Genomic DNA, 13,300 nt, shown 5'->3' on the forward strand with positions numbered 1-13,300 from the left:
TAAAACATCAATAAACTAAGCTACAGCATGTCATCGCAGATTTTAGACTACATCAGGTCCCTTCTTTAACAAAAAAAAAAAGAAATGTGACTCTTGATTACAAGTAACCTTCTCATTTTAATAGTAATTCAATTATAACTTGGCATTTAAGTAGTCATACCCTTTGTGTGTGTGTGTGTTTTTAATATTGCACTCTGTGTGAGTGCAATATCTAAAAGCTCATTTAAAATGATGGAGAGGACAGGCATCAAGGATTAACAAGTAACTTTCCTACAGCATAGAACATATGCAGTGGGTTGTATGGATTTGAATAACACCTAAGGTGACACTACGCTGTCAGAACTGTTTCCTCCCACTTCCTTGTCTTTCTCTGTGGTTCTGCTCCAAAGTAAGTTGATGCAACGCTTAAGGAATATGTACTCGCTTTTATCTCCATGCAGCATTTGGAATGAGGTAAGCCGATTGAAAACAGCCTAAATAGCAACACGTGAATGCTTCATGTGTCTTCTAACTGATCTAATATCCCAGTTTGCATATGAGCGGACGTGTGACAATATCTGATGAGTACATGTGTCGTCCCTGATAGTTACATGATGCTGTAGCAGGCTGACTCATTGTAAGCATGAGTGTGTTTGCGCTTCATTAGCTCACAATAATTATCCTTGGGTAAAAACATCATAGCATGAGTGTGTGTGTGGAGGGGCGGGGGGTGGTCAGTTTTTTGGTGATCTGCACTTGTTTATTAGCAATGAAAGACTTTCTGATGGGCACAAACATAAGGAGAGGCAGATTTTTTTCCATCTATCCATCCATCTGTCTTTGTATGTGTCCTTCTCCTAATACCTTCCCTTCTTCCTCCTTCACTGGAATCATCTCATTCTTTGTCTACCTTCTTAACCCCCTCCCTCCTCATCTCTCTTTCCTTCCTCCTCCTCACCGTTGGCGCCCCTCTTGTGTAGCTCCTCTTTGCCGTTCTTGCTGCTGCTGCCAGTCGCAGTCCTCCGGGCCGAGGAGCTCTTGCTGGTGTTCAGCTTCCCGGAGCCGTTACTCGACACCGAGCCATCCTCATCACTTGGCAACCTCCTGTAGTAGCCATGGCAACAGAAAGGAGGCGAAGGGAGAGAGGAAAAGGGAGGGGCGAAGAGGTTTGTGAGTGTGTACACAAACAGGGCATCATCTCACAGTTATTACTGCCAACACACTATTTAAAAAAATGTTAATGGCTCATTACAAAAAAGAAAAAAACCCAAAAGTGCTTTACAAGCCAAAAACATGTGGTGTGGTGTTTGTATGTGAGTGTGCGCATTTTATGACAATCGTGTAGGTAAACCAGCAGATTTGGAAGTTTATATGCAATTTAATTTGTCCTGGAAATGCCAAAAAAAGAGAGAAAAAAGGTAAAAGCTTGGCTGTAAGGACTGTATAGTCTACGGGAACTGAAGGTGAACAAACTTTGTAAAATCTAAGCTACTTTTCAAGTGGCATTGTTTAACTATAAGTGACATCATTAGTCACAAAGACAGAGATGTCTAAAACATTAAAATCTGCAGCAGCAACTTGATCTGAAAGGTGAAGATTAGCATTGTCACACATCGTGCTACCTGCCAATTGTCAACACCACTGACTCAACTTTTGTCTCATCTTGAGCTAATCACTTGTCATTACCAAATTATATAATTGTCAGTCATAAAAGTTTGAGTCCCCAACTTTTTCTTTGTGCTTCATATTGTCCCTCCTGACAGGGTCAAAGGGGACTGGAGCTACAGGATACTCCCTGGGCAGAACACCAGACTGTCACAGACAACCATTCACATCTACAGATAACTAAGAACTAATGAACCTAACATGCATGTCTTTGGAATGTGACACCAGGAGAAGACATGAATTCCACACAGAAAGGCTCCGGCCTGCTGGCGGATTCGAACCCACTGTGCTGCCCGGATAAGCCATTAAGTGAAAGGATGACTGATGGCATATGACATCACATCAGCAAATAAGATAACATTATAGATATACAAGCCTGATCATTTAGAGTCAAATTAATGTCATAGCATTTTTTTTAAATGATAAATGATTTATTTCTTATCTTATCTTGTGCACCTAAACTAATAACACTCCTGACTCCTGGCATTTTCATGCCAGCTTCCACACCTGATAATCAGCAGTTACAGTAGCTTGACCTATGTGATGTTAGCAGCTAACTAGACAAATTACATCACCTTTTACTGTTGTACTGTGTCATACGGTGTTTGTGCTTTTAGAGATGGTGATTAGACTTGTGCTGAATGCACCTTGTAAAAAAAAAAAAAACGTGAAATGAAGAAATGCAGGGCAAATGTGAAGGACAAGCAGAACAATGGCATGCTGATTTTTTGGGATAGCCTGGCTTCCGGCCAGGGACCTTGATGGAAAACAGCCCAGCATGCATATATTTCCCACTCAAAGAGTCATTTCCCTTTACTTCAGAGGAAATTATATTGATGACATTTATTTCCTGTTATAGCAGCAACCTCCAGGCTTTATCATAACCTTAAACCAAATAGTGATCTACATTATAGTGACTTGCTTTTGTCCCCAAAAGGTAACATCAAGTCAGTGTATTAAACACTTTTATGTCCTTTATGTCCAGTGTGTGTGTGTGTGAAAAAAACTCGTGCATAAACATGTACGAATTCAAAAATAGCACTTAGTCAGTTCAATCTATATACCGAGCACACACATACGCACACACACGTGCAGGGTACACAAACACACATGCGCACAGCCTTGAGGCATGTAAGACACAGCAGCTACACAACGTGACAGGCCGGTCTACAGGTGGTGTGAGATGCACAAATCAGCCGGAGCCGACATTACAGAACCACAGGCGAGGCTAACACTGTGAACACACACACACACACACACACACACACACACACACACACACACACACACACACACACACACACACACACACAATGCAGCCAGTGCTGTGTCCGGTGACTGGCCAAGTCAAAGTAAAAGTCATGTGGAATCAGGCAAAGAGCCGCTGGGATGGAAGGAGAAATACAGTGTGTGTTCCACATAAATCTGTGAAGGCCAGAGGGAGGAGCAGCTGAATCAATAATCACACTACTGGAGACTAGCGTTCATCTCCGTGCCGCTCTTTGTGCCTCACAAACTGCAGCTCTCTGGAGGCTGAAGTGAGCAGAATAAATGCTGCCCCTGTGAACCCATCCTACAGTGTTGCCCCATGGTTAGCATGCAGACTGCGTCTTCCTCCTTCCTCACACCAGAGCATGTTCAGCGGGTAAAATAATCACCGCCGTTGTTTCTCACATTGTTTCAATTTTTTATGGTTTAAACAAAGAACCATTTTGAAATGAAGCAGAAAATGATCACATCACTCTACTCGTGTCAAGACAATGACGCAATCACACACAAAAAGCTGACTGCAATTTAGTCACTGTTGAAGACAAACGGTTATATTACAAAGCTGCAGGAGTAAAATATATATTCTTAAAACACAAACATGTGGCACCTGTTCCACTGCTCATTAGCACAAATAACTATAATATACAGCAAACAATAATATTAAAGGAACTGTTGAATTCAAATACAAGACAAATACTATTATTTACTCTCAGACATCATACAGAGCCAAGAAAAAAAAAACCCTCTGACATGGCCTGTTTAGTATTTAACAAAAATTCTTAATTATTTTAAAAGATAGACTACCATCTATGGATGCCTATCTGTCAATCTGCTGTTTTGTGATGGGTGGGAACAACATCATCTACCCAAATCTACCCACTTGTGATACCACAACCAGTTAGGGCCGAGGGCAGCGTCAATGAATTTGAAATGCACGCACAAAATAAAAAGCCCAAACTGGAACGCAGTGCAAAGTGATTTCAATAACATGTATACTGCTTAGCAATGCAAAGTCATTTGAAAATGACAATCGTGCAACTTTTCATCTAATGCAAGTCGGAAACTTTTCCTTTATGATAAAGCACAGCACCTGGTTCTGCCTGCACACAGACCACAAAGCACAACAATAAATGCATTCTTGGTTGTTGTTTGGGTTTGAAATCCATTGCACCCCACATTGCATCGGTTCGACAGTGAGATATGTATGTACCCAGGTGGTAGAATAATGTGAATAGTGTTACCTTCTTTGAGAATGTGTGTGCCGGTTGGTAAAGCTGATTATCAAACTATGCCAGCGCTTCCAGTCCTTTACACTGTCATCACCGTCACACAGAACGGCTGCCTCTCGCTTGGCTACAGCCAGGGTTATAAATATACATGTGTTTATCATCCTCGAGAGGCAAAGCACAACTAATCCCACCTCCATTCATTTTCATCTAGCGGTGTATAAATGTGAGGCTCTGTCTTATGTGCATTTCTGCATTTGCATTAATGTGAGAGGAGGCATGATGCATCTCATTTATGACTCCCGAACTTCCTCAAGGGAAAGCTGTCGCAATTGACTGTGGGCGCGGGTGTGGGTGTCGCTCGTAGTAGAGAAATGTTTGGGGATGGAAACGTTTACAAAAAGAACAGTTTTCATATTTTGTTCTAAATCTTTTCAGTGTTTATGCATAGAACAGATTATGTCATAAGTCTAGTGAAATCTACCGGGAATAAGACCTTTTGGTACATTTTGGGAAATGTGTTTAAATGGCAGGATTCCGGCAGATGTTTGCAAATCACATTCATCGCTCATGCGTGAAAAGCAGGGACAATAACAAGGAAGATTAGAAACAAAAAAAGAGAAAATATATGGGGAAGAGACTTCATTTATTACCAAATAAAGACAAGCTGCATAAAACATGAAGATTAGCAGCAGATAGATGCAACTTTCATTTTCTAACATTATTCATTCTGATTTGAAATCACAGAAATACAATCAAACACTCAAATGTCTAATCCTCAGTAGTAGCCCAGTGGCTGTGGGGACAAATGACCATCTGTTTAGCCGTGTGTTTGGGTCATTACATGGATTTCATTAGTTTTTCACTGAGAGCAGATTGTGTCTGATCAGTTTGTCTCTTCCCATGAGCTCACATTTCCAAAATCACCATAAATCTAATACACAGTATTTCGCTCAACTTTTAAAAAAAAATGTAGAAATAACATTTTACTAGAGCCAAGCTTCAGAGCTTTAATCCAAAATAGTGCCCAACTTTTCAAAACGGGCTCGTTCCGGCTTGCTTGTGATGGTTTTGGTGACGTCTTTGAGTTTTGGTTCTTGTTTTCATTGTTATTCTAGTGGTGTTGACTTTTTGTCTGCCCAGCGCTTCCCGTGTTCCTTCTGTCTCGTCTGTCTGCTTTCTGTGTGGCATGTTTACTGTGAGTCTTGTCGCCTTCATGTTAAACATGGTTTTTGTTTGTTTCCTGTTTGACTTTGATAGGTTTCTTCTGGCTGCTTTGTTTTATCTTGTGTCCTGATGTGATTTTTCTATCCGATTATTGCTGTAGCTTGCATATTCTCCAGTTTTTAATTATATTCTTTGTGTTTGTATGGTCACGTTTGTCCTCTGCTGTCATATGTTAGTCAAACAGGCATGCACTCAAAACATTTTTTAGGGTGTGGAGACCAGTCAGTGAGCTAATGGCAAATTTCTGATCTCTAATTAATAGTGTGTATTTCCAGACTGGTTGGGGAGGTATAGATATGTTGATGCAGCAAAAGCATGCTTGCAAATGCTAGCAGGTTGCTGTTGTTCCCCATAGTTTATATGGAAAACGGTGAATGTCAGAAAAAATACTCAACAAGTAGTTGTGAAAAGTGCGATCAAAACTGGCAATTTCTACCGCTTACCTTCAAAGACAAAGTTTCACCTTTTGAAATGTATTGTTTGAAGTGGTAAGATAGAACTTTTACTGTGAAGGCGCATGCTATCCGTTTCCATTTTGTGTGAACTTTTTTCATGTTTTATCTACAGCTTGAAGAGTAAAAAGGCTAAAAAGTCTGCAGCTTTCATGCAAACTACAGGCGACTGTAGCAATTTGCAAGGGATCTCACGGGGAGCTTTTTGGTGCAGAACCCAACTTGCAAATCATTTCGCTGGGCAGTGAGCTGACCTGTGAGAAGGTGTGAGGAGGTCACTAACTGGTCTCTAGGCCTGTGTGACTGAGGCCTTATGCTTTTGCAATGTTTCTTCCATGTTCTTTTACAGACGTGGATCATAGTGACAGGCTTCAGCTGCAGTTTCTGAGACAAACTTTTTAATCAACAGTGAACTTCCTCCTGATTTCACTGGGTACAGATGCATTTTTTTTTTACTTTATTGCTCCCCAACTTTTGAAATCAGTCTATGATTCATACCACATGCCGAAACATGATCCAAATCTTTCAAACCTGACACTACGCTTTAAGCAATACACCCCCCAGTGTGTAGAAGACTGGAGGAAATGCGCTTAAGCTTGCACGGATTCTATTTTTTTAATATTAGTAGTATTTTTGGAGACATTTAGTTGCAGATAATTATCTGTGAACGACCTAATGAACCCACATTAGTGCAGCAGGAAGCCATCGGACTCATGTCATCAGCGTATTTAAAAATATGAGAAGAGACGTGACATTCATTAGTGTAGAGTTTGTATAAAATCCAGTACTGGCCATTTTTGCTAATGAGAGGACACGGTCTCTCTGCTCACTAAAACGACAATGAAATTATTCATCCAAAAAATGTTATTTAAATGTTACTTAAACAGATGACTTTGGGTTTGTACTCTCTCCAGTGTAGACACCAATCCCAACACAAAAAGAGCCTCAGTAACTATAAAAAAATTAAAATTGTTCGCCTCTGCTGCGAAGCCATCTCTGATATCTATAAAGAAATGTATATGATATTCGTATGTTTCAGTGAGACTAGCTGTGCGTAAGACACCTCCACCCCCACCACCTGTACGGTTGGCGATCCGATCCCAGGCTGGAAACAGTCCCAAAGTATCCTTGGGAATACACTGAACCCCAGATTGCTCCTAGTGTGTGCATCATGTGAATGTTAGATAGAAAAACTGTAGAAAAAAGTGCGTTTATGAATGTCTGTGTCGATAGATAGTTTTGTTTTTTTTTACTAATGAAATATCTGAAGGAATTATGAATTCATACCACCACTCAGTACTTGTAGGAAACTTAATTATCTTTGCGCCTCAAACAAACACAGTGGTGAAATCTCAGGCAGCAGATTCCCCTTTGATGCCATGAGCTTGACAGCAAACTGATAACCAGACAAATCAAAGACAAATGAAAACTTTCTAGTTTTCAGACTCAGTAACATGTAGAAACTCCTAAAAATCATCATAAAACACTGATTTGTGTAACAAGTTATAACTATGCACAACATTTTAAATTTGAAGATAATCAAAAATCTCTTTGAAACACATTTGAGCTTTGAAAAAAAATACTAAGATGAAGCCTGTTTGTTTTTTTGACTCAGCAGGGATGATTTTAAATACGAGAAGCTGAGAATATTTTATATTGAAAGCCATATGGAATCCTAGAGTGCCTTATTGGGTTATATTGCATTATATGTTCACATTTCCCCATAAACTGACATAGAAAAGGTACAAAATGGTGCGTAACATTTGACAAGAATGCAGGAAATGAAACGTCTGATGCTTGAAATAATCAGGGGGAGGGGTGTCTGGCCCTCCACCTTTCCTAAACACATGTTATGTATATTCTTACATATAAAGTATAATGAGAGAGATATTGATTTTGTGGATTATCTGTATTTTTTATTTTAAACTTGTTTATTAATTTCTGACTTTGAGACACACCGGTGTGTCTACTGGCCAGTTAGTTTTTTCACAGGTCCAGCAGCCCCATAATGAGTCATTTAAACAGGTAATGCTCGTCGTTGCCAGTGATACCCCGTCCCACGCTGTTTACAGTAGATCTTGCTCATCAGTAGATGAAAGGCACAGTCGTTTAAATGTATTTCCTGTTAATTTACACAAATCTTTTGTGTCACATCATGTGTCAGATAGGTGTTAAGCTGTTAACAGTTGAAAATTACTGGAGCAATTATTTATTCACACTTAAATGGGATCATCTGTATTTGTATAGCAACACACCTAACACCACTATTAGACTCAGTGCTCTCAACTTCAGCCTAGTACATCACTCCATCCGTTGTTTTGGCTGCAAACAGAAGCAGCTTCCCTTCTTTTGTCTACAAACAGCCTTTCGTTAACATTGGACTTATCTTAAAATCATGTCAATCTGTCAGACTGTGCACTGCTTACTCTGGGCTTCTCTCTGGCTTAACTGTGATGCACAAACAAGCACTGATGTCTGGACTTGCTGAAAAGCTCTGGTTTTGTCACCGCCTTGTTCACTGACTGAAACAGATGCTCGAGAACTTTGTTCTTCCCCTTCACAAGACTTCCAGCTGGGAACAGCATGTCGGATCAGCTCGCTATCTCAGCACTGTACCTGTGTTCAATCACAGCGTATAGTGATGTATGAACAAGGGAGAGCTTTCCTTTACATCCACATCTATAATGAATTATGCACAATGATGGCAGCAGTGTGACATAAGACACCTCCTCTACTGGGTTTTGGTCCGTGAAAGGGTCAGACTACACTTTTGTGTTAACGACATGCTTTGCTTAAACACCCAAAAGCAAACCGTCAAGCTCAAATTTCTCTGAGCCAACTGCTGCTATTGTTGGACATAAAACAATGTTTTAAAACAGACAATACAGCTGAGGGTGTGTTACCCTCTCTGCATCACAGCTGATCGAGCCTAATTCATACCTAGTAGATGCATATCAGCTGAATGGGTAACACAATATTATGTGACAAAAATTGTATTCTTAAAACTTCTTTATGTAAATTTGAGTCAACAGGACTTTTGGAGTTTCATGTGTGTTTATGTTTTCCAGATTCTTCTGTGGGGACGAGTCGCCCTGGCAACCAGCCAGCAGACATTTAAACCCAAACCATGATCAATACCTAACCCTAATCAAATCAATTTTATTGTCTAAACCTCACCAAATATGTTTTTTAAATTAATAATATATCAAAAATAACACAAATGAAGTCTGTGAGGTCTATTTGGGTGAACATTTTTCATTTAATACTTGAGATTTTGCCATTAGAACTTGAGTTCAGTCCACATAAAAAAAATAATGATATATAATTAATGTTTTATCCAAATTGTAGCATATGTCTGTGCATGTCTCTGTTTCGGTTTGGTAGGTAACACCTGACTAAATGATCACACCAAAATAAAGATTTTTGTGCTACTTGTCTTCATGATTTAAAAAAAAACAAACTAAAAAAACAGATGCAATGATAAAGCACAATAATGCTAACATCCAAATCATTTATATAAGGTCAGTTTTCCCAGTACATTAAAGCAGATGAGTCAGTAACTTTCTTACCCTCCTTTGTGTATGTCAGCAGACGGAGGCCTCTTATTGGCAGTCCCATCCTGGTGCACCTTCTTATCCAGTGACAGCGACAATGGAGCGTCTCGCACAGGCAGCCCCAAAACCAGCGTCTCCTTGGTAACAGAGACTGCCTCATCACCAGTTCGACCCATGTGCTTCTTGGCATAGTCGAAGCCCTGGACAGGCTGTTGGGGGGGAAAGGACAACACATAATGTTTGAATTTGCACAGTCAAAGCTAATCCAGCTTTTAGCACAATCCAGTCAGGAGTTTTTGGATTGATGGACCAAAAGCAACTTGAGACATGAAAACAAACATCGACTGTAGAGCACATGCAAAGACATCAAAAAAGACAATGCAACCGTTTCTGATATGCTGTACATGGCAGACGCTGATGAGAGGGAAATATTGGAAGTCAGTTTACTTTAAAACTCACAAAAAATTAACAATATATAACAATATATCAGCCACAGAATGTGCAGATCTAGCATGAATGAAAAGAGCAGTTGACACCAAAAGAATAACTGAAGAATCAAAAGTGCGAGGCAGGATTTCTTGCAGAATTGAACATCAGAGTTTTCCCATTTACATTATTGGTAAGCTAGTTTTCAGTTTAATTATATATGTTATACTGATGCATTTCAACAAGCAAACAAATAGAGCCAATAGCCAGCTGAAGCATGCATACAACTAATGTTCATGACAGTTTCAGCTGTGTGGTGGCAGATGTCTTTTCTGCCTGTTGCCATAGCAAAAACATAAATACATCTGCACTTTTTATTGTCTTTGCCTACTGTTTTGTGACATCAGTTGCCCATTGCTGCATTGTTCAGTGCACAACACCTTTTATCCTGATATAAGCACTCTGGATTGAGCGGTAATTGAAGCCATAATGTTGGGTAACACACTTACAGCAGAAGCAAAAGCTTAAAGTTTAATTTGGTGAGAAGTCACCACACTTTAGAAAAGCTCGCTGGATTTGACAGGCAATACCATACGTGCAGTTTTTATGGCATGCCACAGAAATTAAAGTTAAGGCTCCTTCTTTTACTGATAAGAGCTACTTAAGTGACACATATAGAATTTTACTTTGTAAACGTTTGCCAACTATTTGCAAATTCTAACACTTGGATAGACTTGCTGCGCATGTTCTATGTAGGGCTCTGGCTATGACAGCAAAAAATTTTAATTTTTCCTTGTTGTCGTTTGCCTTCAGTTTCTGAGCCTTGCACAGGATCCAAAAACTCCCTGTGCATGGGGTTCTAATTTTAAATTTTGAATTCCCACTCAATACTGCTGCTCCGAGAATGTAACCTTAAGCTTTGATCCATGAGTTTGGGGGGTTTTTTGGGTTGTTTTTTTTTATAGACTGCTCATCATGTAATAAGCCCAATAGCAGTACCAGCTGGAGTTGATCTCTGTGGCACATACACACCTATCACATGCCTGGTGTAGCCATTTCCTGTGATTAAAGCAGAAGCATAATGCTGCAGCTTCAACTCTATTATTGATACAGTCTATTCACTGGGTTTGTGTGTTTCTATACTTTTTTTTATCCGTTTAAAACCTTCTGTTTCACAAGCTGGGCTACTGCAGCTTAAATGTTAAAGTGTGTTTATTATGTTTTTCCTTTTCAGATTTAACCTCTGTGTGAATAGATATGTCAGTAAACACCATGAACGCCAGCGATGGGACTGCCTTTGTTTGACTGGACTGATAGATGAAAGACTTCAACTCACTTTTCAATTCATAAAACATTTTGAGTCCGTTGTCACCCTGAGCTTTTCACGCTAGCTGCAGCACTGAACAACCTGATGTGGGTGAACAGCGCTCAGAGTTCTACCAGCTGACATGACATGGTCTCCTGAATACTAAAGAAACATTTCCAGATAGGTGTTGCTTCTATTTCAGATAAAAGTAATTGAATGGACATCCCTCCCTGAACCTTTTTTTTTTATCAGTCTCCAAACACCAGAGCTGGCATAATGAAAAGTTGAAAAATAAATAAATAAAAAAAGATTAACAGCACCTTTGAAGTCAGGGGTTTTGGCATAAAGAGACAGAACATAAAAAGAGGCGGCAGCAAAAGCAGTCTGAAAAGCCTCCGAGGCCTGGACACAATCTTTGTATTCAAATTAAGAAAAAGCGTTTAGCGCGCAGGAGTGAAAAAAATTAAAATTTCAATTTAGGTTACACAACCACGTAAATGAAACCCAGATTGAAAAAAATAATAAAAATTGCCGCCTCTTTTCTATTTCGAGCAGCTCTAAAATGGGACGTCTAATGCATTTGATGATGCATGCTAAATTCTGAGTGCGTGTGAGGTTAGGCAATGCGTGCATCCAGCTGACGGCGTTGTTAATAATTCATCAGTCATACACACCGCTGTACCATCAGCAAGCTCCAACACACGTGGCTGCAGACGTGGATGAGTGCCGGGGAAAGTGATAGGAGCTCAGATAGAGACGGAAAGAGAGCGCTACACCGTAGGCCCTCTCACCATGCCATAAATATATATGGATTGAGTCCATCTTTACACGCATATTCTACCAACTGAATTGATGTATGTTGACAGTTGCTGACTCTTTCATGTGAAAGACCTATGGAGAGTGCAAACACTCATTTGCCTATAACCTATGAGGAGAAAAGAAAGGGCAACGTGCAAGGTAGGAGCACAAGATGTGCTGTTGCAAATATGTCCTTCCACCAGTATGCATGTGGATTATCACAGCACAGGCATAAGGTTTCATGCCACGGGTGCTGAAATGGCACTGAACTGCAGGTGATGGGTAAAGTCATGCATGGAGACAGTATGAATTCTCAGAAATGACAAAGCCGAGGGGATGTAACCTTGAAAAGCAGGCTGACATTTCACCGCTCACATTTGATTCATGATCGTTCTTTCTCTCTGTTCTTTTCACTTCCACACATCTGTCTATTCAAATTGTCTCTGCCCTTTCTTCCTTTCAGGACTTTCTCTTTTCCCATTCTCCCTGCCTTGTCATCTCGCTCCCTCATTTCCTACGTCCACTGACAGTGTGTTGACTTAACAAATGGCCGTCTTTCATCTTACGCGAGGGGCCCAGTTTAATGAAGACTTGAAGCCCGTGCTATGGGGTGATCCTCTGATCTCTCTGTCGGAGATGGATGGTGTTTTTCTCCACATCCATTTAGAACAGCACCAGAAGAAAGAAGGCGAGGAGAGAGAGGAGGACAGCAGCAAGAAGTCCGGGATTTCTTCCACTTGAGGATGTCATATGAAGTCACTCTGAGCACGACTCTGTGGCACCACCAGATTATCCTCCCTTTTTTCCCTTCAGTATCACACAGATGCTTCTCCTCTTGTCTAATTTTAACTCAGAGCAATACCCAACAGCAGCTTGATGAGGTGCAGCAGATGGATAAGATATGCTCTTTTCCCCCTGTGGCCATATTGATTTAAATTCAGCTCCAGCAGGGCTGATGGCGGAAGCACAGCCAAGAGATGCGCTTAAAAAAAATTTAAAAAAAGAGACTAGATGCATAATAAAAAAAATAAAGTAAGGCTTGATTGCACATCAACAAGGTGCTGCAGCGGTTAGATAAACTCCTTCAGGGGGCCAGTCGAGGCATGATGCAGCAAAATGCAAACTACCTTCAGTCCTTTAAATGGCAGCCACTGCATTGTGCACTCACTGAACACCTTACAAATGAAAAATGGATTTCTTCTACTTTCGCTGATTCCACCTCTATTGTACTCCACATGGAGGCCAGCTATCTGAGGCTTTCATGCGTATACAAGGCGGCACAGAGGGAGGAAAAGCCATTTTGAAGAATGTTCCGGCTGCACAGCAGAGTGATAAAGTGAGGAGGAAGCAGCAGAATCCCTCTTTAATGCTTAAACACACATGCAGACCTAATATAAG

The 13,300-nt window shown here is 40.4% G+C and overlaps 1 protein-coding gene across 7 annotated transcripts in view; it reads right to left on the reverse strand.

Annotated features, from left to right (window-relative positions):
* The window catches only part of kiaa1549la (KIAA1549-like a), a 115,337-nt gene that overhangs the window by 24,820 nt on the left and 77,217 nt on the right, over positions 1 to 13,300 (reverse strand). For all 7 annotated transcript variants that reach the window (XM_082538630.1, XM_082538624.1, XM_082538625.1 and 4 more), the window contains 2 exons: positions 9,388 to 9,581; positions 938 to 1,083 (listed from right to left, as the gene is read on the reverse strand). In XM_082538630.1, coding sequence (XP_082394756.1) covers positions 938 to 1,083; positions 9,388 to 9,581 — 340 coding nt within the window. The remainder of the gene's footprint in view (positions 1 to 937; positions 1,084 to 9,387; positions 9,582 to 13,300) is intronic.

This window comes from Aulonocara stuartgranti, assembly GCF_965226115.1.
Source record: "Aulonocara stuartgranti genome assembly, chromosome: 7".
In the NCBI taxonomy this organism is placed as follows: Eukaryota; Metazoa; Chordata; class Actinopteri; order Cichliformes; family Cichlidae; genus Aulonocara; species Aulonocara stuartgranti.